The sequence below is a fragment of the Engraulis encrasicolus genome, chromosome 12, assembly GCF_034702125.1.
Source record: "Engraulis encrasicolus isolate BLACKSEA-1 chromosome 12, IST_EnEncr_1.0, whole genome shotgun sequence".
Taxonomy (NCBI): Eukaryota; Metazoa; Chordata; class Actinopteri; order Clupeiformes; family Engraulidae; genus Engraulis; species Engraulis encrasicolus.
This window is the reverse complement of record NC_085868.1, coordinates 5,117,896-5,145,302: the sequence shown is the minus strand read 5'-3', so window position 1 is coordinate 5,145,302 and position 27,407 is coordinate 5,117,896. Positions and strand designations below refer to the sequence as shown.

General features: G+C 42.7%; 2 protein-coding genes across 3 annotated transcripts in view; one reads left to right on the top strand and one right to left on the bottom strand.

Moving 5' to 3' along the window:
* The first annotated feature begins 7,580 nt into the window (after nt 1–7,580).
* On the top strand, nt 7,581–11,860 carry LOC134459223 (uncharacterized). The gene is made up of 3 exons (XM_063211524.1): nt 7,581–7,771; nt 7,869–8,287; nt 11,610–11,860. Exons 2-3 carry the CDS (start codon nt 7,876–7,878, stop codon nt 11,843–11,845), a joined length of 648 nt encoding a protein of 215 aa, XP_063067594.1. The 5' UTR covers nt 7,581–7,771; nt 7,869–7,875; the 3' UTR covers nt 11,846–11,860.
* A 4,023-nt stretch (nt 11,861–15,883) lies between these two features.
* Nucleotides 15,884–27,407, bottom strand: part of slc19a1 (solute carrier family 19 member 1) — an 18,411-nt gene continuing 6,887 nt past the window's right edge. Inside the window, exons 4-10 of one of the 2 annotated variants that reach the window (XM_063212492.1) lie at nt 26,348–26,541; nt 25,529–25,756; nt 24,378–24,669; nt 21,100–21,292; nt 19,738–19,879; nt 16,397–16,601; nt 15,884–16,131 (exon numbers count right to left, since the gene is read on the bottom strand). In XM_063212492.1, the coding sequence (XP_063068562.1) occupies nt 16,407–16,601; nt 19,738–19,879; nt 21,100–21,292; nt 24,378–24,669; nt 25,529–25,756; nt 26,348–26,541 (1,244 nt within the window). In that variant the 3' untranslated portion in view covers nt 15,884–16,131; nt 16,397–16,406. Of the gene's footprint in view, nt 16,132–16,393; nt 16,602–19,737; nt 19,880–21,099; nt 21,293–24,377; nt 24,670–25,528; nt 25,757–26,347; nt 26,542–27,407 lie in introns of those variants that run through there. The other variant, XM_063212494.1, reaches the window with a different exon arrangement.

The window sequence follows — 27,407 nt, the reverse complement described above, 5'->3', positions numbered from 1 at the left end:
AACTCTCTGCTAAGTACTAATTGCATAGATTTTTGCATCATTCTCTAAATATTTATGTCAATGGAGCATATTAGATCTTTGAGTATCAGCTACTAAAACATTCAAGATTTTGTTTTTTCTCATAACATTTGTGTTCACATAACATGTTAGATTTTATGTAAGACTTACGTAAACGTTTTAGTTTTCAACTCAAATCTTTTGTGTAAACCATTGTTTCTGTGCATTTTAGAGTTTGGAGTACATACTTGACTTGGGCTGCTAAAAACTAAAAATCTAATTATGGAATTAATGTTTTCAATCTTTTCAGTCATTTCAAAGTATTTGATCATCTTCTTAAATATTTTGTGTCCTTCATATGCATGAATGTATGTAGTATTTATGTAAAACATTTGGTCACAAAATAAAACTTTAACGGGAATAAGTTTCCACAAAAGGTTTGAGTTAGTGGGACATGTTGGAGTTTACAGTGCAAATGGTATCCAAGTGTATTCTTGCAGAATAAATCTCAAAATGTCCCGCCAAATTCCTGTGAGGTATGTTTGGCTACACAGCGTCACTTTGTGGCAGCACAGAGAGGCAATTTTTTGAAGGTTCAGCTTTAAAGTTACCGATTCAGTCTCCTAAGGTTACAGTCATTACCAGGTCAGGTCTTGAATTTATTGGAAAATAAAAGTTTCACACTGAAATGTTCAATGTTTTAATTGACAAACCTGTGTCCTGTCTTAACCATCAATTAATGGCATACACAAATGTTACCAATCTTTTTCATGTTCTTGATCATATGTCCAACAGTGAGCTCACAACAAAATCTCTTATTGCAGCACAGCTCACTGATCTGACCATGAGCTTGGCAGATTAACTTGTTTCAAGATTCAAGATTCAAAAAGCTTTATTGTCTAATATGTTTCCATATTAGAAAATTGTCTTTTGACAATTTGTTTAATACAAATCATTCATCTCAGAAGAACAAAATGAACAATGCTAAAAACCATGATACATTTGGATTTACAGTCCACTCTCCCAATTTTTTTCATTGCAGTCAGACTTTCTTTGGCCATGCCAGAAACAAATTGTGAAGGGGAAAAGTAGCGTTAAGGGGGCCCTTTGCAAACTCCGACTCTGTCTTGAACTGACAAGTACTGTTGTTGTTCAGGAAAAAGACAGTTTAGACTCTGAGCTACTCAAGGGTGAGTACAAGAACCTCGTCAAACCGCAATGTGGCAAATGGTAAATTTGTTCATATAATTCTAAGCTTCACTAAGGTTTTATCGTTAATGTAATGTGTGCTAAAGGGTGCTAGAGCTCAGGTATCATTTTGAAACTTGCTGACTGAGTGATGTTTCAGTCTTGCGTTACTTCTCCTTTCTGACAGACTGCTTTTGCTTTTGCTCTCGCATGTCTCTTATTGCTTAATAAAAGCTGACCACGCCTTGCACACAGGGAGTGAGGCAATAGACAGCAGAGAGGAAGCCAGTTGGAGAGAGAGAGAGAGACAGAGAAAGAGAGAGAGAGAGAGAGAGAGTTGTATTTATGTTATTTATTTATTTATCTATTTTATGTCTTTTCTACCTTGTTTTAATTATTGCCTGTCCATATGCACCTTGACCACTTGAATTTCCCTTTCGGATAATTAAGTTAACTTTGACTTTTGTCTGACTACCATTGTCAGCTGAAATTAAACATAGTATAGGGTCTTGACCTACATGGCAACAGCAGGTCCTGCTGCATCTACCTTAGAGTTTCTCAACAGGGGCTCTAGAGCCCCCCAGGGGTCGTTGGGGAGCCCTAGGGGGGTGCTGAGAAGGATATACATGAGAGGGGGTGGGGCAAAGTTGCCATTGGGGTGCATTCGTCTATTTTATTTTTAAAACTGGGGGGTGTTGGTTGGCTTATGAAGAAGTCAAGAGTGTGTTGGAGGCTTAGTATGTTGTCCAGGAGGCGTTTATTCAAAGAAAGTTGAGAACCACTGATCTACCTGAAGGCCCTATGTTCCTTCCAGGACAAACCTACAACCCCCAGATTGCAAGACCAACTCCCTGAACACGGCCACAGCTGTCCCTGCATAACAAAACCAACTCTTCTCATCCCTAATCCTCTGTGATTCTAGGCACTTACTTGTTCTAGGTTCTCCACACTAGGTCTGCACTAGGTACTATGTTTGACCTGGAGTTACTTGATTTAGACTTACAACTTGCAACTATTGTCCGACCTGCAAGCAACAGGCAATGACGAAGAGGGTACTGGTGCAGACACGGATGCTGACACGGGGAGAGATCCTTATGTTGAAATTGATTCTGTTGATCAGGGGAAGATATTGCGCAGCGTGCGTTGTTCAGCACACACTTTACAACTAGCAGTTGATGATGCATTGAAAGAGAAGGGGGTGTCTAACGTCATTGCTAAAGCACGCCGTGTTGCTAAAAAGTTGCGCACTCCAAATGTTGTGGCCGTCATTAAAAGAATGGGCCACAAGAGGGCCATAGTCGACTGCCCCACGCGCTGGCATTCTACACACGACATGCTAGAGCGACTTTGCGAGCTCAGATCATTTTGTGATGACATGTCGCCTACCGTCAATGAGCTGCATTTAAGTGAACCCGAGTGGCAGGCCATTTCAAATGTAGTCAATGTGTTGAAACCTGCAAAAATTACAACCAAATGCATCCAATCAGAACAGCTTACCGCAGGTGACTTTTACGGCCAGTGGCTTAAGTGTGTGCTAGATACCGACAAAATCGACAGCCCCTTTGCCAAACGACTGGTCCAGTGCATGAAATCACGTCAACACACACTGTTTGAAAATGATGCATTCGTGGCCGCCTTATTTGTCGACCCTAGGTATAGGCTGTTTTTGACAGATAATCAGGCTGATATGGCGAAATTACACCTGTGCCGCACTTGGGATATGATCCAAAACCTGTCCGCCGCCTCCACAGACAGCGCAGCTGAGCGTTCATCATCATCATCTGAAGATGATGACGAAATTGAGAAGCTGCTGATGGCAAAAGAAAGAGAAACCACTGTCGTACAAAAGGGCCGAGTTCCCATTGCATCGTTGTTAGACGCCTATTGCAGAGAAGCGCGTTTAAAGCGCACCGAGAATGTTCTTCGTTATTGGGCGTCCATGGCCGCTTCAAATGCAGATATGCACAAACTCGCTATGTCCGTCATAGCGCTCCCCGTGACCCAAGTCAGCGTGGAGCGCGCATTTTCATCTTTGAAGTTTATTCTTTCTCCGCTTAGGTCGTCCCTGAATGACAAAATGCTGGAAGACATTCTTTTCATTCGCTTGAATAAACTATTTGGAATGTAGGCCGACCCATTTGCTTTCCGTCTTGTTAATTAACGTCAGATAGACGGGGAGTCTTCTGCTTTTGTGACTGGCTACATGATTTCTTTTATTTTTATGTTTTTATTATTATCATTGGCTGTTACTGTTAGCCATATTTTTTGCATCGTGGAAGGCAATTACTCTCAATTCTCTTCTCTACTCTTAGGCCTGTCAGTCACTCATCTTTTTTTGTTTGTTTAAAAATGCAAGGTAGGCTATAGCCTCTTTTTCTTATTTTTTGCGAACTGTTAAATGTGAGCCACTGTTATAGGCTATAATTGCCTAGGCTATGTTTGTTGATAAACAATAGGGCCTACCTGATAATACATACAGCCTAATTTCAAGTAGGCCTAAGAAAAACTAAACAAAAAACTTTGTTACGGTATGAATAGGCTACCGGTAGGCCTACTGGACTATCCTGGTGAACCAGTAGCCCAGCCCCCGCCCTGGGCGTCAACACATAGCTTCTGGTTCACCAGGAAACTACTGGACGGCCTTTCCCCCAGCAGTTGGAATTTGTTGTTGCCGTTGTCATGGCATAACCACTTGTCTGTAATGTGGTGAAGTTTGTGTGGAAATGTTCTCTTAATAAAAAATAAACACATTTGAGATAATTGTATGTCTATTTACTTATTATTATTATATTAATATCAATAGGCTAAGAATATAATTATTATTTAATAATGGTTGTAAATATTATTATATTTGGTTTAAGCTGGAAGAGGAAGCTGTTTCATAGCATTAAACAGCTGCAGGAACGAAATTAACCGTTCCGGGAACAGTATTTTTTTGTTCTAACCGGTTCGGGAATGTCAATTTATTGATGGAACACAAAACCGGAAACGTTATAATTCCGTTTCTGTTCGGAGCGAACCGATTGGAAAAAAATAACGGTTCAACCTACATTATTATTATTATTAGGGCCCGAGCACCGGAGGGTGCGAGGCCCTATTGTTCTTGCTTTGTGATACATTTTTCCCGCACGTCGGGCCATTTTTGAGGTGGTTGCCATGCGTAACTTTGAACGAAACTTGGCACAGGTGTTGGATATGGTGGCATAATGGACTCCAATAAAGCTCAGTCCCCAAATCGGCCGACGGGCTCAGTAGCGCCCCCTTAAGTCATGGGCCTATGGGGCGGGACCGGCATAAAGTTGAAGCTACGGGCACCAAATTGTTTGTGCTTGTATAACTCACTAAGACAAGCAAAAAAGTCTTTGAGATGCCATGGCCACACCCAACAGGAAGTGAGGTAATTGGACTTAAAGTTGAACTTTTGTCAACTTTTGACATACGACAAAATTGTCATACCATGAACTTTGATGTACTTGTCCTGAACCGTACAACTGTTCGGTTTCGTTTCAATTTGTAAATGATCTTAAGACATCGCAGATGATATATTGCGAAGGAATTTTCAATGTTGTAAGAAAATAAGATGGCGGCTTGATGTATTCTGATGAAAAAATGACCGAAAATGTGCCTCCACTGTGCCCTTTCTGAGGGGGTTGCCATGCATATATTTCAACATTGCTTCGCACAGGTGTTTGGTAGGACACAACGTACCTCTCAAAACAAGCCCCACCCCTAACTCAGGACATGGGCTCTGTAGCGCCCCCTTAAGTCATGGGCCTATGGGGCGGGACCGGCATTAAGTTGAAGTTACGGACTCCACATTTTTTTGTGTGTGTATCTCACTAAGCCAATCAAAAAAGTCTTTAGGATACCATGACCACACCCAACAGGAAGTGAGGTAATTGGACTAGAAATTCAACTTTTGACATACGACACAATTGTCATACCATGAACTTTGATGTACTTGTCCTGAACCGTACAACTGTTGGGTTTCGTTTCAATTTGTAAATGATCTTAAGACATTACAGATGATATATTGCGAAGGAATTTTCAATATGTTGTAAGAAAACAAGATGGCTGCTTGATGTATCCTGATGAAAAAATGACAGAAAATGTGTCTCCACTATGCCCTTTCTGAGGGGGTTGCCATGCATATCTTTCAATGTTGCTTTGCACAGGTGTTTGGTAGGACACAGCGTACCTCTCAAAACAAGCCCCACCCCTTACTCAGCACATGGGCTCTGTAGCGCCCCCTTAAGTCATGGGCCTATGGGGTGGGACCGGCATAAAGTTGAAGCTACAGACTCCAAAATCTGTGTGTGTGTGTGTATCTCACTAAGCCAATCAAAAAAGTCTTTAGGATGCCATGGCCACACCCAACAGGAAGTGAGGTAATTGGACTTCAAATGCAACTTTTGACATACGACAAAATTGTCATACCATGAACTTTGATGTACTTGTCCTGAACCGTACAAGTGTTCGGTTTCGTTTCAATTTTTAAATGATCTTAAGACATTGCAGATGATATATTGCGAAGGAATTGTCAATATGCTGTACGAAAACAATATGGCGGTTTGATGAAGTCTGATGAAAAAATTACAGAAAATGTGCCTCTAATGTGCCCTTTCTGAGGGGGTTGCCATGCATATCTTTCAACGTTGCTTTGCACAGGTGTTTGGTAGGGCAGCACGTACCTCTCCAAACAAGCCACACCCTTTAGACAGCTTATGGGCTCTGTAGCGCCCCCTTAAGTCATGGGTCTATGGGGTAGGACCAGAATAAACTTGAAGCTACGGACCTACGGACTCCAATTTTTTTTGGTTGTGTATCTTACTAAGACGAACAAAATATGTCACACAGTGGCAAGGCTACTCTTAACAGGAAGAGAGATAACTGAACCTCTTGGTAATCAGACATCCCCTGGGCTTTTGGGGGCAGCAGTTACTGTAGAGGGCCCTGGGCTGGCCCTGCTGTAGTGCCTCTCGTGAATACTCCTAATGTTTATCAAGTAGGGGTTCAGGGACGTGTGGGAAAGGGGGGGGGGGTGCTTTCAGAGGGCCCTATGATTATGAAACCCCCTGCTAAGGGCTGCAACTTCTGGCGATGCAGGGGCCCTACAGAGAGCGCACCGGTGCGCTTCACACACTCATGGTGTCCCTCACGCAACTGCCCATCATGCTTCTCCCATCCAGTGTGCCCCGTCATCAATGCTTCACCCATCACTGTGGTCCCTCACACCGGGGTCACCAATCCTGGGGGTCCCTCACATGGAATTACGGCTTACACACAATGAGTACACTTCCGATGGCCTCACAGTACCATCCCACTTCTGACACCATTTGTAGCGAAGGGAAGTAGAGTTGCCCAGCTGGGACTTGAACCCAGACCTTCTGGGGTAGTAAACCGGGGCTCTGACCGCTACACCAAAGAGCCAGGGTCGTTGGCATGTTAGTCAGAATTTACACACCCACAACCCTAGTGATGGTCACTCCATCACAGAGACCATACTGTTAAGACCTGTACAGCCCTCTGATTACATGTAGTACAGTACATGTTCTTACAAAGTACCCTGCCTCAAGTAGCAATATGACCATGGGGGGCATCACTAGGAGTTTCACAAATTCCTTAAACAAATGCTTTCTACCTCTAACGGCCAGTCTGTGACTAGGCAGTGGCTACTTTACTCCCCCTCATCTGGTTGTCTCTTTTGCTTTGCTTGCAAACAGTTTTCAAGTAACCACAATATGTTTGTCCACTGTTTTTCTGATTGGAAACATTCTGAGCGTATTGCTGAGCAAGAGAGGAGAGTGGGTACAAGAACCTACTCAAACTGCAATGCGGCCATTTGGAAATTCATTGATTTTATTATAAGCTTTGCTAAGGCTTAACATTAATTTAACATGGGCTATGGTGCTAGAGCTCAGGTTTTGAAACTCGGTGATCGAGTGACCATTCAGTCTTACTTCTTACTTCTCCAATCTGACGGACTTTCGCTTTTGCTTTCATTATGCTATAAGCTGACCGCGCCTTGCGCCTATGAGAGTGAGGCAACTTCCTTCTCCCATGGGAGTTACTCAGAAATGTTGTCCAAGAGTAGTCATTTACTATCTTGCAGTCAGAATTTGTCTTAATTTCCTGCCAAATTCCTGTAACCGGTTTGCCTGGTTAACACCAGACCTAATCACAAGTGAGATTAGGTCTGGGGAGTTGCCTATTGTAAATTCCGTAGGGGGGGCAGAATACTTGGCTATTATGACACACTGCCCTGCTCTCTGATTGGACGGAGAAACTGTTAAGGTCGGAATGCTGTCCTGGCAACACGTCTGGGGTGTTGCTTTGACAGATAGCGAACAAAGTAAGACTCAAGGCGTGACNCCAGTTTGAATGCTTTGACATCTTGAACCATACAAATGTCTTTCAGATCGAAACGATTGTGTAAAACTAAAGGCAGTATGGGAGTTCCCAGGCTAGTAATCGGTAGTTAGACGTATATAAAGAGTGGCGTTGGCTGTAGACTTCATGGGCACACTCAAGAGTCATCAGAAGCATAGGAACTCCACAACAGCATCTCCAGGCATACAGAACAAAGGTAACCATCCTTGTATATTGGTGTAAAATATTCTTGTGTTCTTGAAAGAAAGCTGCCATATAAAATGTATTCGAAAAACCTCTTGGTGCCTTTGCAGGAAAGCCATGGACCGTGACATCCTATTTGAGGCCCTGTCGGCCCTCGTCGGTGCACCAGTGCGCCCCAGATCATCTGCGCCTACACACGTGCTTCAGTCCTACGTGCTCAATTCACCGCACCCTGATGTCCTGTCCATCACCGACGTCCTCTCGGCTGTCTGGTTCGAGAATGACTTCTGGCAGGATGTCAACGAGCGCAGGACGGGCGTCCGTTGCCTTGCGGCCTGCCGCAATGACCTCTTCGTCATGGATGACGATTTCTTCGATCCACGCTTCGACTATGACTTCAGACACATGAAGGACAGTGAAACGTACAGAAGGGGTGACGAGGTCTACAAGCGGCCCTATGGGTGGCAGCGATTTGCTCTGAATGTGCTTGATAAATACCCTGATGGCAACGCCTGGCTCGGCACCCCAGGTAAATAATAATTCTGCTACTACCTACCACCATTACTACTGTAGTCTACTAGTCAGGGCAGCCGACACGGGGGACAAACGTGTATGTTGTCCCGGGCCCAGGGAGAGAGGGGAGGCCCAGAATTGGGTCCTCATTACATTGTGTGTATTACGTGGGGGGGCGGTTTCAAAAGACTTTTGTCCCGGGCCCGGCCAATGCTGTCAGGGGCCCTGGTAGGCTACTACTACTACTACTACTACTGCTACTACTACTGCTGATACTGCTACTAATCAGAGATGTATGAAGTAGAAGTATTGTTATGGGTGTAATTACAACACAAGTAGTATGATATTACTTAGTTGCAGCACTGTAATATCATACGCCTTGTGTTGTAGTAACATCCGTAACAATACCTCTACTTTTACTTGTGCTGCTACTACTGTTATCATTATTACATTATTACATTACATTGCATTTGGCAGACGCTTTATAACCAAAGCAACTTTCAAAAGAGGACATAATCAAGCCAACATCACAAGCAAATACAAAGTGCACAGGAGATATACAGAACAACAAGTGCAGTTGCAAAGAGGGGTTAGTTTATTTTTTATTTTTATAAAGAGTAAATAACGAGTACACACACACACAAACACACAAACTAAACTAAACTAAACATCATGTCAGGAGTCTGCCCTGGGGCAAGGCCAGTTCAAGCATTAGTCTAGTAGATTCTCTCGAAAGAGGAATGTCTTTAGTTGTTTCTTGAAGGCTGCAAGAGATGTGCTTAGTCTTGCTGCCTCTGGGAGACCGTTCCACCACTTGGGTACCACAACGGAGAACAATCTTGACTGGGAGTACCTAGAGCGACTGGATGGCAGAACCAGACGGCTTGTGCTGGATGAGCGCAGTTCTCTTCCAGTAACATAAGGCGTTAGTAGGTCCTTCAGATAAGCTGGGGCCGTTCCTGTGATGGTTTTGTAGGCAAGGGTCAATGCCTTGTGCGGGCATGACAGCTCGTCATCAATCATGACGCCAAAGTTTTTGCCGACTTTGTTTGGGGTCACGATGGTGGAGCCTATCTTGAGGTTGATGTTGTGACTGAGCGACTCTTTAGCTGGGATCACCAGGAGCTCTGTCTTGGCCAGGTTCAGCTGTAGGTGGTGGTCCTTCATCCATGTTGACAAATCGGTGAGGCAGGCAGAGATGCGTTGCGAAACCGTGGTGTCCTCTGGACGGAACGACAGGTACATCTGGGTGTCATCAGCATAGCAGTGGTAGGAGAACCCATGTGTTTGAATGACACGTCCCAGGGAGGAGGTGTATATTGCAAACAGAAGGGGTCCCAGGACTGATCCTGTGCTGTGAGTATCCTCAGGAGGATCTTGTGGTTGACTGTGTCAAAGGCTGCAGACAGATCTAGTAGTATGAGGACCGAGGATAGTCCTTCCGTTCTTGCAGTCCTTAGAGCTTCAGTCACTGAGAGTAACGCAGTTTCAGTTGAATGTCCACTTCTGAAACCAGATTGTTTTGGGTCCAGTAATCCGTTCTTTGCAACTGCCCTTTCTAGCGTCTTGGGAGGAAGGGAAGCAGTGAGACAGGTCTGTAGTTTTCGGCATGAGCAGGGTTCAGTGTAGGCTTCTTCAGTAGTGGTGTCACCCTTGCTTGTTTGAAGGCGAAGGGGACAGTGCCGGAGGAGAGTGAGGAGTTCATGATGGATGTGATTGCCGGGACCACTGTTTGGGCAATGTCTTGAGTTGAAGAAGGTTCGTGGGCACTGGGTCTAGTAGGCAGGTAGTGGGACGGCTTCTTGTGATGAGTTTGGAAACGTCTTCTTCAGAGAGCAGAGTGAATTCATGAAGTGTTGCAGGAGTCGCCGTGTTTTCCAGGGGGGTGTCTTCTGGGCGGGAGGGCGGCTCACAGAATTGCTTGCTAATATTTGCCGTGTTTTCCGTGAAGAAGGTGGCAAAGTTGTCTGGGTTCAGGTCTGTGGGCGCAGGGGGGGGGGTGGGGGGTTGGAGGGTTGAGCAGTGACTTGAATGTAGAAAACAACTTACGTGGGTCTGTAGTGTTGCTGATCTTGTCGTTGTAGTAGGTCGTCTTGGTGACTCGCACTGCCCACAGCAATTAAAAAACAATGCCTTTCTGTGGGTGTGGCCCTGATAATTGGTCACCTGACGCCTTAACGATACTATACGATACAGGGTTAACTCAGGGTTCCCACACCTTGCAAATCCCATCTGACAACTCACTCCCTCAGATTTTTGATGTACCTGAACAATTTATTTCTATTATTTGGCTCACTAAGTTTCACTTGACACAAATCAAGCATTTTCAAGCACTTCACCAAAAAATTCAAGCATTTTCACAACCTTGAAAACACTTGATTTGAAATTCAAGCATTTTCAAGGAATTCAAGCACCAGTGGGAACCCTGTTAACTCGTGGACTGAAGTGACTCGCACTGCCCACAACAATTACAAAAACAATGCCTATTGTGGCCCTGATAATTGGTCACCTGACGCCTTCACGATACTACAGCTGACTTCACTAATTTCACTACAGCATGAACACACACACACACAAATTGACAATTTCTTTTACAGAACACAATTATTAAAAATGTAGCAAAATACACTTACTGGCTGCAGTCACATGTACTCTTGCTTTGTCTAGTAAAGCAGGCTTGTCCTTATTATAGTATACATAGTAATAGTAAATAACAACAGCAAAAACAACAACAAAACTACAAATAATTAATAACAACAATAACGAGAATGACTAATGAAACTTCATGATGGTAAGAATACAGCTGTCAGACCATTCATTTTGAATTAGGCCTACTACGTAAATCACAAATTCAGTCCTCCTCCAGGCGGCTGGCCAATAAGGAACGCACTTGTGCGTATTATTATAATTTATAGGGTTATTCTTACTAGCCTGGTTTTACCAGACCACATTTATTACTTCGCTTTTCATAATTGGTCTCGGTCCTGGGTAAATCATTGAACAGACAATAATGTTCAGTTCTTATATAAACCAGGGGATTCCAGAGGTTCCCAAACTTAACCATGGCCAAACTTTCACAACCTAGGTCTGTAAAGGTAATAAACTACTATTTACTAGTATGACCAAAGCTTTGCAGTTAAAATATATATTTCTGGAATTTCAATTCCAGATCAGACATGATCAGAAGATCTACCTTTCCATATATGAAAAGTGCAACTGTCCCAGTCATAATGAATGCTTAGAATGTGGCACACCTTTAAGTCACAGTGGATACAGGCATCTTTCTAAGAATAATGTAAAGGCATCTTTCTAAGAATAATGTACTCTCACTCACGCAGGCTACCGGACTTGTTCGGCCCCGGGCGAGTGGCCGGTTTCTTACCACGGCACAAGTAAGGCTGGTGCTGAGGGCATTATCGAAGACTGCTACATACCTGGACCCGGAGCGGCATATGGTCGTGGAATCTACTCCACGCCAGACGTTGAGATCACAGTGAAGCATGGGTACGCCAAGAAGTTCACATGCAAGACAGATGGCAAGACCTACTGGGTATGTACGACCAGTCAACTTTGAGGAGAAGCCCTAAAGGTTCCTAAGTATTTTACCAAGTCCTGTTTTATCTAAGTTTGCGTTGTGTGCCCTGTGTGTTGTGTGCACTGTGATTACAACACAACCACGATCAATCAATTCCTCATCATATTATACCTCTATACATCACATTCATTAATATTTCCATTATTTTCCATCTTTAATGCCTTCAAAAGATGAAAATATTATCAAGTTCTAAAAAAAAAAGTTTCTTACTATTAAGTATTAACTACTAAACAACTAAACATGACTTGGTTGAATGAAACTCATTATTGACCGCATTGTCTTTCATTTTCACTTCCACTTTGAAGGTGTGCCTGCAGAACCGCATCAACCCCAAAGTGAGGGAGATCACCTCACGCTCAGAGTACTGGCTGGTGCGCGTGCCCCCGGGAACCCCCCCTGACCAGGAGAGGGAGATCATCACAGGCGCCATCCGGCCGTATAACCTCCTGCTGAAGGAGGCGAATGAAAAATAGTTATACCCTTGTCATTTAGTTACAGCAATGATTTAGGTGGGAATAAAGGGAATAAATTTAAAGCATAGCCTGAATGTTTTTTTTTACAATCATTTCTCAGTTTGTGTCTGCCATGTCTTGTTGTCATCATCTTGGGTATTATCGCTTGTGGTACTTCATTCAAAGCTATGAATAAAATATAAATGTCTTAATTCTTTGTTACATTTAACATTTTTACAGCTACATAAATATAGAGGGCTCAAATATAGTTCATCAAATGTGTGCACATCAGCACACAGACCTGTGTTGTTGACAAACGCAAACACTGCTTTAGTGCACATTTCAGAGATTTATTGGATAAAAATCAACCACAGCAGGAGTAGATTCACAGTTATTCCTCCATATCAAAAGCAATATTAGTATAAAAATCAAATCATAACCAAAAAAAAAATCTCTTTTATTAAAGTAGAGACATCCACTAGCGCATAGGTGGGAGGATCAGTTGCTCAGAAAGATTCATGTGTTCAGTGTATATTCCTGTATTGTGTACATATTCCACTAATACTGTGTATGCGTACATTCTTTGCATTGTAAGATTTACAGGGCAGTGTTTAATCGTCCTTCCACACATTTACATAAATGGCATTTAACACAACTTAAGCAAGTCCATGTAATCATTACATACACTGTACATTGACTGTTATCCAGCACTAGGTCTTCTAGACCAAAGTGTTTGAGATGCTTTGATTATTATAAATCAGTAAATCAATGTGTGCACATGGCGCTGGTGATTGTTGGCGTCTCCAAACTTGGTTAAATCATTCAATTATACATACTGTTCATTACGAGTTGTGCTGGACATGCATGTGGCAGCTGTGGCATAGTGGTTAGGGAGGTGGACTTCAGATCAGAAGGTTGCTGGTTCGGATCCCACCCTTAACAGTCCTCCCTACACCTGTATCCATGGCTGAAGTACCCTTGAGCAAGGCACCTAACCCCATATTGCTCCAGGGACTGTAACCAATACCCTGTATCGAAGTAACTGTATGTTTATTTCGATAAAAGCGCCAGCTAAGTGTAATGTAATGAATCTTGAAACTTAAGTTCAGCACAACTTCCAGCATACAAATGTTTCCTATGAATGACGTGACATTTCCTAAGTGTAATATGCATTTCATGTGAATAAATTATATTAAATAATCAGCTTTCAAAGCATTTCACGAAAAAAGTGCTCTTTCTTCTCAAATTCTAACCTATGAAGTGCTGTTTGGTTCCCAGTACCTTCCTACCTCTATTAACCAGCTAGCATTTCTACATTTGTAAGCTTTCCTATGGTGGTTCTGCTAAACCCAACCGAGTGACCATGATAAATGGCACTTCTTGCAGTGCCTCAGCTTTCCTCCAGCGGATATGGTGCCAGTGTGGGCCTCACTGCACCTGATATGGTGCCACTGTGGGCCTCAATGCCCTAGATATGGTACCCGTGTCACCAGGGCTGACCTGTGCCCCCCCAAAATACTCCAGAATAGTTTTTTTTTCCATAAACAAGCCCAGCATTTTTGCCATAGTGTCTCCCACATACTGTATTGTTATGGGCTGTACGCGTTAAAATGGACTAATGGGTCACCCCATTTGAACTGTGGGCTGGTCTTAAAGGGAAAAACAAACAAACAGATTAACAAAAGCATTGGCCCCTGAGGACTGTTGGCCCAACAGGAACATGCCCTGTATGCCAGATTACCAGTCCAGCCTGGAGTGTGACCTTATGTCCACACCAGAAACGACTACAGCTGTATAGTTAACTGCTAGCATGGAGGTAAAATTTGCACTGCCATATTCAGAGAACGGTTGAAAGTACAAGAGAAAGGTACAACTCGATAATTTAACTCAGGGAAGGTGTAATATGAGCCTATTTCCAAAAATGGGACAGTATCACTTTAAGAGAGGTGCCTCTCATTTCCAAACCAACTAAAATATCCTCGTTTGCAATTCTATTAAAACAAACATCTTTTTTTAAAGGAGTGTTTAGGCTGTTCCCCTAAAAAAATAAAAATAAAAATAAAAACAAAAAAAACGAACACAAAAGTTTTGATGATTATATTGACAAAATATGACCTTATGACCTAGGACCTAAAGATTCTCTACTGTACATCTAGAAGCTTAATATAGAAGAATACAGAAGTATTTACACCATTGCTAAACTGGTGCATTTTGTTTCATTGCTCGACTTCAGGAATCATAAGAGCAGCTTATTAACCCTTTGTGAAATGGTCATAAACACAGTAATCAACACTGTATTATGTCAGTCAAACAGACAGCAATGCTTGGGTCAATACCATCCTTTACAACAGGAGATGGCTGGCACTTATAAGGTAGATGCAGCATTCACTATATCCCTATCTACTCCCATCTCAGATATAAAACACTATGTGGCGTGTTTAGCTTTTTCGCATAGTTCAACCCTGGGTGATGTGGTCTTGGTCTGGTATCCTATGCTTTTCATAGATGTTGCTTTACCACCACCTTCAGGATAATGTGTGTATCACCTTGTCCCTGACTGATGGCAGTGTTATACGGGCTAAACCTGGTAGTGATCTGCCTTGAGCCATGCGTTCAAATCCAAAGGGGTGGCCTATAACACGGCGTCTAGTGTTCTAGATCTACGTCTCTACTCGTAAAGCCTGAATCCTTATACACAGGACTTAATGAGGCTTCAGTACCCACTAAGCTTGCTTCTGTGTAATGCGGACCTTAACCAAACGTTTGGTGGGGCATTGCTGGTGTAACTGGCAACCACTGGTACTCTTGGAAGTGAGAAACGCTTTTGGAAAACTGAAAATGAATTATTTGCAAGGTCCACAAGGAGGACTGTTACACATTGAAAATGGTTCCCATTCTGTGGTTCCATGGAAAAAATGACAGTGTCACATCAAAAACGGCCCCTCTAGGAAGGGAGGGCAATGCTCTGTGGTTCCACAGCTTCTCTACCAAATGAATCTGTGGGTTTTCTCAACGGAAATGAAGCTGTCTGTACATATATGTGGAATGATGCAAAATACACTTTCTATTCCACAACTTGTATAAAACCAAACAAATGTGTGGCCTAAATAACTAAATAAAATGATGTATAAATCTAAATTATACAAATGGAATGGCCAGTATACATTCTAGATACAGATTTTAAAAGAGAGAGACAGAGAGTGATGACTTCATATCACCATTTCAAGATGCACAACTCTCAATAGGCACAACTGGGCCAGTAAAGTACTCCTAATACTACACCAATACTACCATACAAAACTCTCTCCTGTAAAAGTGACACAGTCACTGATAAACACTGCCAACACTGTGCGGTGACAGAGGTTATAAACAAAAATCTACAAGTCTAACAGTTTATATAACGGATGTGCTCTTGCTTGGCTAGGGACAGTAGTATTCAATACTACTTTAGGGGGGCATTTCAACTTTTCTGGTTGATGTGTGATGTAGATGTATTTAAAAAAAAATAAAATAAAAATTGGGGGGGGGGGGGGGGGGGGGGGGGGGGGGGGGGGGGGGCTATATTAAACTGCAGCACACAGCGCCAAGGTAAGGAGCACGTTACCTTGTTCAAGATATGTCTGTACAATGTCTTGGCATCAACAATGACTGTTAGAGCACCTGTGCTTCCTAAGAAGATGTGGATGCTCGCTTTTCTTCCTCCTAAATGACTGTAAAGTAGCCTCCTCAGCCCGCAAGTGTATTCCTCTTCAAATCTGTGTAGTGATGGTGTCCTTCAGTATTCACCATCCACTCAGGTGGGGCATCTTTTACCTGTAATCAGTACCAAAAAAATAGCATGTTACTTATTGATGTGTATCCACTCAAGTACACATAATTACAGCATAGTCACTATATACAGTATGTACATAATCCCACAATTGTAAGTACAAATAAACAAATCATATTATATTCAAATATATCCTTTTCTGAATAAAGTCCAACTTCCACACCAAATTCGATCACCCCTTTTGCATTTTTAAAAAAATAAATGAGATGATAAACATTTCTAATTGCTAGTGATTTTTGTGTGCAGTACCTGTGTGACATCACGTCTTTACTCCGCTGCCATTGGCTAGGGGCTCCGTTTCAGGTGTCTGGGCGTCCAGTGAAGTGAGGGCTGTGGGCGGGGTGTGCGTCTGCGTCTGCACGTGTGTGCTGCGGTAGTGTCTTGTGATGACCCAGGCAGCACCTGCCAGGTACACCACCGTCAGGACCACAAAGAAGGAGAAGTACACCAGGAACTACGGGAGGAAAAGGAAAAACAAACACATACTTAAGCCCGATTCGCACGGGATAAATATTACCTATGGACCCCTGGAAATTCGCAATTACCCCCGGACCTTCGTGATTTTTGCAGGGCACATTCGGACGGAATAAATAAACATCTGTTATTTACTCAATTCACAGACATCGGTGCGCCTATGTGAAATTACCCCAGGACGTCCGTGTTTCGCCGAAATACAGTAGGTAATTTGCGGCGGAATTATTACCTCACATACAGTGAGGAGAATAAGTATTTGATCCCTTGCTGATTTTTTTGGTTTGCCCACTAATAAAGACATGACCAGTCTTTCATGTTAATGATAATATGTATTATAATATGATGAGACAGAATATCAAAAAGGAAATCCAGAAATTAACTCTAAAGAATATATATTAATTGATTTATATTTCATTGAGGGAAATAAGTATTTGATCCCCTGCCAACCATTAAGAGTTCTGATCCCGCAGATCAAATGGCACTTCCAATCAACTTGTTATCTGAATTGAACACACCTGTTAATAGTAACCTGCACAAAAGACACATTGAATCTGCAGAAGCAGTCCATAGAATCAGTCAATCAATCAAACTAAACTCGCCAACATGGGACCGACCAAAAAGCTGTCAAAGGATGTCAGGGACAAGATTTTAGAACTCAACAAGGCTGAAATGGGCTCCTAGATATTAAGGAGCAAGCTGTTGGTGCATTTCTTCCCAATTTTAGGACATACAAAATGATCATCAATCATCAATCTTAGGCCTGTCTGTGGGTTCCATACAAGATTTGACCTTGTGGGAATTTAATAACCAGAAAAAAAAGAGATAAAGCACCATAAAACTGTATGGGAGGAGCTAGGAAATGATCTCAAGGCAGCTGGGACCTCAATCACTAAGAAAACTATTGGAAACACTTAATACCACAACGGATTAAAATCCTGCAGTGCATGTATGGTACCCCTGCTGGAACCTGTTCAGGCTCACCTGAAGTTTGCCAATGAACTGGATTAGGATATGATTGGGAGGTGCTGGAATCAGATAACATCAAAATCAAACTGTTTGGCATTAACACAACTCGATCTGTTTGGAGGAAGAGAAATGCTGCCTATGATCCCAAGAACAACACATTCTCCCACATCATACATGAAAGTGGTAACATTATGTTTTGAGGTTGTTTGTCTGGCCAAGACACAGGACAACTTCACATCGTCAAGGAATGGATGAAGGGAGACATGTAAACGTACAATGCTGCATGCCAACCTCTTTCCCACCATCACTAGACTGAAGGTGGGTCATGGATTGGCCTCCCAATATGATAATAATCCATAACATACAGCCCAAGCAACGAAAGAGTAGCTCAAGCAGAAGCACATTAAGGTCATGAAGTGGCCTAGACAGTTTCCAAACATTAACCCTATAATAATCCTGTGAAGGGGACAAAAGATCCCATTTGCCAAGCTACAGTCATACAACTTAAATGATTTAGAGATGATCTGCAAAGAAAAGTGGAAAAAATCATTTTTAATATATCCACAGACATTGTCATTAACTGAAAGAAACATCTGACCTCAGAATGAGAAAACAAGGGCTTTGCCACCAAGTATTTTGTCTTCTTTGACTAGAGGGGTCAAATACTTATTTTCCTCAATGGAATACAAATCAATTGAAATATATTCTTCAAAGTTATTTTCTGGATTTTCTTTTTGATATTCTGTCTCTCCATATTAGAATACATTTTATCATTAATATTATAGAATGATCATGTCTTTATTAGTGGGCAAACCAACAAAATCAGCAATGGATCAAATACTTATTATCCTCACTGTATCGCGGACATGGCACATTCGCACAGAACTAAGAACTCAGACATTCTCCGTAATTATTCAGAATTACCGGGGGTCCAAAGGTAATAAGAGTCCCGCCCGAATCGGGCTTTGAAAGGTTCAAATGAGTTGTAATACAGCAGTGTTACCAAAACGTACCCCACCTGACATGAGTACCCCACCCACTCTACCCCAAATGCTAATTTGCAAGGGTAATCTCGCTACAGGGTAATACTACCCTCTTAATACTTTACTCATTACAACTTTTAAGTCGCAGTATCTCTGAAATTATTTAAGAACCCCACATTACATTGCAGGCTAGGTTTAGACAAGATGTTGGCCATTTTAAAGTACAGATTTTTATGTTTTAATATCTCATAATTCATACTCTCATAACGGTAGCTTTACATGTTTTGGTAATTTATAGAGCCATCAGAACCATCTCTTTGTAACTTACATTGACAGATGTAATCAAGGATGAATGTAGTGTGCACTACCCTCTTAATTACATTTTCTTAGTACGTTTCTCCCTTAATATTACAGCCAGATTCAGGAAAATGGGGTTCTGGGTTTCTACCTTGCCACTAAAAAAGGCATACAAAGTTGTATTAAAATGTGTCATTCAAGCCCCAAAGTGTTTTACTGCATTTCACATGAAATGATCCGGCAGATAAATCTGCACTAGTATTTGTAATGTCCATGTGGGGGCAGTATATAGCAATCTAAAAGAATGTGTAACGCACACTGTCCACCATTAGGCAACGTTTAAAACCAAGCACAACTGGTTGGCTGGTATTTCATCTCTGGTATGACACATTGGTCGGAGGACCAGGCCTGAGGTATTTCAGTATTTTGTATTATATTATTGTATTCATACGTGTTAAGGGACTAAAGTCTCTCTGTGACTCCACCAGCAGGGCCAGTTGTGTGGTATCAAGTTATATCTGTATTTCTAGTATATATTGATATGGGAAAATGAAAATGAAGCTTCACCCCTAGAGCAGACGCAGAGCCACCGCTAGACTTCAGTGGGCTCACTGCATTGTAGAATGTTGGCGAAGCGTTGTAGTATAACCAGTAAGAAACAGTGTTATACACCAAGCAAAAGAGTTTAGCTTTTACACAACTGTTCAGAAAATTCCATGATATTCCATGACTATGCATGCAAAATGGTAAAATTCCATGACTTTCCATGACTGGAAAAACTTTTATGAAATTCCATGATATTCCAGAAATTCCATGACCCGTGGGAACCCTGCATATATTAACATGTTAAATTGAGTCTAGGTGAAGTACCTGTGACTCTACGGGCAGCGCCAGGCCTCTCTTGTCTATCACTATGAGGGTGATGATGGACTTCAGAATGGTGCTTAAGAACGTGTTGACCCCGAAGACCAGGGCACACAACTCCTTAGTCAGAGCTGACGCAATCTGGAAACTAGAGAGAGAGAGAGAGAGAGAGAGAGAGAGAGAGAGAGAGAGAGAGAGAGAGAGAGAGAGAGAGAGAGAGAGAGAGAGAGAGAGAGAGAGAGAGAGAGAGAGAGAAAGAATAAAGACAGAAAAAAACAACCAGATAGAAAACATTAAAAGATACACATTTCATCATAAGAGCTAAACCCAGCAAACAAATGTGCCGAGTCAGAATTACTGTAAGGTTAGAATGATTATTAACACTACTGGAAATATATTCTGGCATTATGCTACTATCTTACTGTAGGTGAGTGTGTTTTTTAACTGACCCAACACACCCCCTGTACCTAAGTGTTTTTTAGAAGCACTAAGTAAAATGTCAGATTCCTGCAAAAACCAATCAGGACCGGAAAATACCAGTCATTTGTACAGCAATATTACAAGTCAAAAGCTACTGCAGCACTTTGGTCCACTCACCTGCATTCATATCCTTTTATGCATTTCATTTATTTGATGCAGCACAGTTCTTACCTTCTGTTTCTACCCATTGTTGTTATTATATTCTATACAGTAGGTGTATCACACCTTACATCAGTTATTTATTTTAACGTGGTATGTCTACTGTCCACATGTTTACATGTCTTAAGGAGATAATGCTGTAATGTTGACCACTTGTGTTTCTCCTTGTGTGTGTGTGTGTGTCACTCAGTTGATTATGAATGGGTTCAAACCTAGGATATAGGTTATGTAACAGACCCAGGTGTGTGTGCGTGTGCGTGCGTGTGTGTGTGTCACACATGGCAATGGACACAATCAGCTGGTTGAACTCTGTGAAAATGTAGCCCATTCCAGTCACGTGTGAGCAAGTCAGTAAACTGGTTGAACTCTATGATCACAACGTTACACTGCATGGCACACCCTGTGTGTGTGTGTGTGTGTGTGTGTGTGTGTGTGTGTGTGTGTGTGTGTGTGTGTGTGTGTGTGTGTGTGTGTGTGTGTGTGTGTGTGTGTGTGTGTGTGTGTCTTAAAATGGCAATAGGCACTATGAACTGCTTGAACTCTGCAGAAGATGTACAGTATGCACCCTGGCCTGCACACCCAGGTGTGTGTGTGAGAGAATCACACAGACATCAGACATTCTGCCAATCAGTGCTACAGTTTGAGTGTGTGTGTGTGTGTGTGTGTGTGTGTGTGTGTGTGTGTGTGTGTGTGTGTGTGTGTGTGTGTGTGTGTGTGTGTGACACTCACATGGCGATGGGTACGAGGAACTGGTAGAAGCCTCTGAAGAGTATGTAGGCCACGTAGCAGACCCAGATGTTCCCAGTGGTGCCCATCAGTAGCAGCAGGCCAGCCATGAGTGCAGTGATTCCACCAATCACAAGCTCCGACCACAGGCTCCACCTGATCTTCACGTAGCCCGCCGCAAACGACGTCAGCGCACCTGGAAACATCATAACGGAAAACAAGAAATATGCTGTCAGAGAATATATTATACTAATTACCTACCTACGCCAAGGAGGTTGGACAGAGTTGGTCGTGTGTACGTTCGTTTATTTGTATGCTTGCGGTGCGCCTGTTGCACCGGTGCACTCTCTGATCGCCTGTCTGGTTATTATGTTAAAATACGTCAGCGCACCTGGAAACATCACAGCGAAAAACAGGAAATGTGATTTCAGGAAATATACAATCATAAATATGATATTATTATTACACTAATCACACAGAAAATGTGCTTTCAGGAAATATATCATACGTATTGCTATGAAAAAGAAAGAAAAAAAACCAACAACTTGAGAATTGCATGTGTATAGAATTTAATTAAGTCGGTTTAACTTTTGTAGGGAGTGCCTCAAACGTTTTTGGATTGGCTTTTTGGATGCCCATCTTTTATGAGCACCGGTATTTATTAAAATTGAACAAGTGGATTAGACACTATACGATACAGTAGTATATTAACAGTGCATTGAAGAATATAAATAAATGGTCAATTAGCACACCACTTATCTGTACTCTCAAGCCCATACAATTCTACAATCAAGAGGATCTTTCAAGGCAATGATGTAATTTGGACAGGACAGCTGATAATGGTATTCTATAATCATATGCTGTTCTTATTCTAAACTTATTTCCATGTTATATTCAATACTGTAATTTAGTCCTCTCTCTCGTGGTAATCATTGTAACCACCAAGCCAACATCAGCCGCAATAAAGAAGCTAAAACAAACTGTGACCAGTTGCAGTGGCAGAGCTTATTACATCATAAAGGACGATGACACGGTCAAGGTCCTTCGTCCTTGGGGACTCATGAAAAAAAGTTACTCTACTACTCTACTAAGGTCAACCGAGTTCACAGAGTCTGATGTCATTCTGTCCCAGCTGACATAGAGAGAATGCTTTATCTGGGTGTTCTATGAGTGGCAACGTCACACAGGAATGGAGACAGTTTGTTAAGTATGGCTTGGTTTGAATAAATTCAATGAGTTATATCTGCCTGTTCCAGACCCTCTGAACGAATGAAATTATGCTAATTGTAATAAGACCATAATTACTGTATGTATGGTATGTGTAAGACTCTTAGGTAGGCTATGGTATGCATGTGTGGTTATGGAAAGTATGGTTTGGTAAAATCACATTTTGACACTGGAAAATAAAAGCACAACAGAAACCTACTATTTAAGTTGTTTAGCACTGAAGCTGTGGCATTCAAAAGGGAAAGTGCACTTGCCACCACAAAGTACATACTTGATAACAGAGATACCAGTGGTCGTCAATCACCACTGACCCCAGCATTCCCAATGCATAGTAGATGGCCCTAGTTAACTCGAGCATTCCAAGGGCATAGACAGCTCTAGTTACCGCATATCTGTACACCCCAAACTGGCTGAGCCAATCAGCACACAACAGGGTAAGATTCCTATATTTGTATAGAAGTCTGGAAGTACTCTGGATCAACAACGCCACCAAGACACAGAGAGAGAGAGAGAGAGAGAGAGAGAGAGAGAGAGAGAGAGAGAGAGAGAGAGAGAGAGAGAGACAGAGAGAGAGAGAGAGAGAGAGAGAGAGAGATGATAAGCATTGAACAGCCAGAGCAGGCTCCCAACAGCAACAGTAGCAGCAGTGCTCACTTGGAGATAAGGGATTCAGATCAATTCTTAGAACTCAATATCAGCCAATCACTGGTCAATGACCTTCGGCTGTTGGTTCAGACTGAGCTTATAAAAAGACATCAGTGCTTCTACACATTGATGTAGCAGCAGAGGTATGTGATAAGCACTTGTTATAAGGTCATCAATCAGCAAAATCTCCTGACCCGACTTTAAAGGTATACGCCACCCCCAGGTCAAATTGAGTCTCTCCACAGTGGGTTTACATACAGTGTTGAATCTCGCCCTCCAACCCGTGCCTGCAGTTCACCTAGGGAGCGCTGTCGAGACAGTAGAGCTCATAAAGCTGGCGCTAATAACTTGACATTGTGCTCGCTGTCGGCTGAAACTTGACAATATTACTGTAAGTTCTGAAAAACCAAAGTGGATTTCAATGAAATGTACAATAACCTGGGAGTTATGTCCTTCTGATTTCCTACAGCTTTGGCATTTATGAGTCAGGCTCCGCTAGCATCTTGCTAACAAAATTGCTTTACGGCCGTCGTGATAACAGCAATGAAGCCGGCCGACCAATCCAAACGCAGTGTGTGAAGCCACTCGTGACGTCATATTGACAATAAAGTCGTATTTTACAAAGATCCAGCGAGTTTAAACATTCAAACTAAGTGCTGTTTGAAAGGATAATCTATCCTGCCTTTTGGAAAAATAAATTGAAACGATGATACCAATTCTCTCCCAAAGCAATGGCAGCATCGTGGTTGAGCTCCATGGAACCCCATTCATTTCAACAGCCTCTGCGCTCCTTGGCGCTCCTCTGCGCTGTCTGGATGGTGCCACTTAGTGGACAGTACCACCCGGAAAAAGTCGCGAGATTCCTCTCTCGTACTACCCATAAACACTCTCTGGTCTCTCCCTGAAGTCCTGAGGCCTGAATACGTGGGTAGAAGTGTTTTCATGCGACCCAGCCATTGTCCAAACCTAGCAGCACAGACTGTAGCCAGAGACTGTCTGTATATGAGGAGACGGAAAACTTCAGAAAGAACGGCGAAAACTAGTTACGCAAATATGGTGCGTGCGTGCCTGCATATAATTCCACCTGTCTGGCAACAAGAACCAATTGCTTGCTGAGCTGCGCTGTCATTTATCCAATCATCTCGTTGCCTCGACGCATAAGATTTTACGACTCCCCGTGTTGTGTGCATTGCAAAGTTTTGAGCAAAACTGTGCTCTTACCCTGACAATTGAACCTTCACACTTCAATATATTGGTGCAATGTGCAATTAATGAAGATTAGCCAACAGGCTGGTCCACTTGAACCATGAAACTTCTCACACTAAAATGACAGGCGTCTCAGATATTTTGTCCAACCCCTGTATATTATATTATATTATATTATATTATAAAATTATATTATATCTCACCCAGTAGTGTAGAGGCTGCCTCCACGATGCCATTGTAGACCTTGTTCTCAGAGGAGGGCGCGAGGCTGTTCCAGAGGATGTGCACGTAGAAGAGCACCAGGTAGTATCCGGTGGAGTTGAAGACCCACCACAGGCTCCACAGCCGCAGGCTGGGCACGCGCGGCACGTTGGTCAGCTCACGGAGCATGGCCACAAACACAGAGTCCTTCCAGGAGGAAGAAGAGGAGGACTTCTGAGGGTCACCAGAGGCCTTGGCAGTGGCCTTCTCTCCAGTAGAAACTGGCTCTTCCCTCTGTGGAGAAAGCACATGAAATAAAGGTTTTTAGTTTACTTTGGTGGGGCTTCTTGGAAGAATTGGAAGAATTGGAAGAATGGCTCTCCCCTCTATGAGGAAAGTGCTGTAAGATATCCCCCATCTTGGCCTGCAGGATAAAGACACTGACACCACAATGTCTACCTCACGGGCTTTGGATTAACATTTTTTTGCTTTTATTTACTACCTTTTGATTTCAAAGACAGACTTTGCATCTTGGATCTCAAAAGCGCTGCGTGAATGCGACCATTTGTGCGGCTGACATTATCGGGCCACCTGGCCAACCCTCGTGCCTCCCTGGGACGAGGCTTCCAGCTGTGTGCGCGCTGGATTCAAGACGAAATAAACGACGGGCTCAGAAGAGACTCGCGTCAGAACTAATACGCATTCGTGTTTTGAATGTTTAAAATTCTATGCTTGTGTTTGGCATCAATCTGATGGAAATGTTTTGAATAGCGACAAGGTCTCGGATTTGAAATTGTTTTAGGCAATGTAATAAAGATTTATTCATCGTCCTTCATGACTGAGGGACCCAGAGCATGGTACCGTCCTGCCGTACTGCTCCCTTGGGGCGCCATTGAGGGCTGCCCCCTTGCACGGGTGAAGCATAAATGCAATTTGGTTGTGTGCAGTGTTCACTTGTGTGCTGTGGTCACAATGACAATGGGAGTTGGAGTTTCCAGTACTTTCACTGTCACTTGTGCTGTTACACTATATACTTTTGACGGAATTCCATGATATTCCTTGACTGACTGAACATTTCCATGACTAGTAAAATCCTGTTCCATGATATTAATTGCAGGATCTCCATGACCAGTGGGAACGCTGTCAGACTCACCGCCTCGTCCTGTCCTTCTGCAGCCTTCATCAGTGCCAGCTCCGTCTGGGTGGCGTTGGCATCGCTGGCCTTCTTGCCCTCCTGTGTGGCATTGGCAGTGCCCGCACCCGTCCTCAGGGCCTTGTTGAAGAACAGGCTGCGTCTGGGCCACGGCAGGCAGGTGGACAGCAGCAGTCCAAAGGTTACAAACCCCAGAGAGACGGCGCTCAGCGTGGAATAGGTGGTGCCCTGTAATGTAATTAAATAAACGTTATGCAACATGCTCAACTCAGCAAAAGTAAACAGCATCGACAAAAGAAAGGCAGGACAGCACTCCTTTCTAATGTGTTATTTTTATCATTAAAGGTAGAGTACAGGGTACGTCATTTTTTAGAAGTTTATTTGCATAATGTATGCTGCTCATTACATCAGTATTCGTACTCGCTTTTTCATGGTATTCATTATGACTGGCAAACTTCTGATACGTGAAAAGATAGATCTGCTCTGTGTCCACCATTTTAAATTCACAATAATGCACATGTTTGGCTTCAATATTAGCTATCATGCAAATATCAAATGTGTGAATAGGCAGCACAATTACTGTACATACTCTACCTTCAATATCTATGATGCTAATATTCGCACAACTTTTTTTTTGTGCAGCTCAGCTGACAGGTGCACTGGAGATAACCCATTGGCTGCTAATCAGAAAAACTATAAAAGCACCTGCACACTGACCATTTCATTTTTGCTTTATTCACCACATCTTTGTCTTAGACCTTCATTAGGTAAATATATCCCCAAAAGTATGAACAGTAGTAAAATCTCAGACATTGTCACCTGTGACACGCACAGCTGTCCTGTCACGGAGGAGGCGAAGACGCCCATGAGCACGGAGGAGCGTGAATAGCCGGCCACACGCTGGTACTCAGTAGGGGGCACCAGAGAGAAGATGTAGGAGGAGTAGGCCACGCGCGCCGCCATGGTGATGCCATAGAACAGCTCCATCAGCTGCATGTGGAGCATTGAGGAACCTGCAGGGAGAATACACACACACACACACACACACACCACACACACAGAGCACACCGACAGGTTTAGTATGCCGTAGAGCACCTCCATCAGCTGCATGTGGAGCAGAGAAGAACCTGCAGGCAGAATACACACACACACACACACACACACACACACACACACACACACACACACACACACACACACACACACACTTAGAATCTGTCATCGTGATGCCAGAGATGGGACCAAGTTAGCCTGATTATCATTGGCGTTCCAATCTCTTCTAGACTTGTTGCAACGCTGAAAGTGTTGCATTGAAGGAGGGCACAGCCTGGCTAGGACCAAGTCACTAATTTGCAAGTCATAAGTAAGTCTCAAGAACTTCCAATCAAGTCCGAGTCAAGTCACAAGTTAAGACACTTTTGACCGTTGTACCCAAGTCAAGTTAAGTCCAAGTCTAATTTTTCCCAAGTCCTTGACAAGTCACCATATTCTATGCACAAGCTTGACAACTACTTTAGGTCATAAATTCATTACCTGCCTTCACTGTTGTGCATGCCCCCTTTGCCAGACGCATTCTTAACAAAACATTGTAGGTCTATTGGTATTGGTTAAGGGCAAATCATTAAATTTTCAATTTTTAATGTTATATTTTCACATACAAATGCAGAAAATGGAATATACAGTATAGATTTGACATGAAATTGCAAGTCATTGCAAGCTAAAACTGTCCAGTCTCGCGTCAATAGTGTTCCAGTCAAATCAAGTCATAAATCTTTCCTAAAAATGATTGCCAAGTCAAGTCTCAAGTCAAGTCATTTGTAAGTCAAGTCTGACTCGAGTTCAAGTCCAAGGCACAAGCCCACATCTCACCTTGATGGCG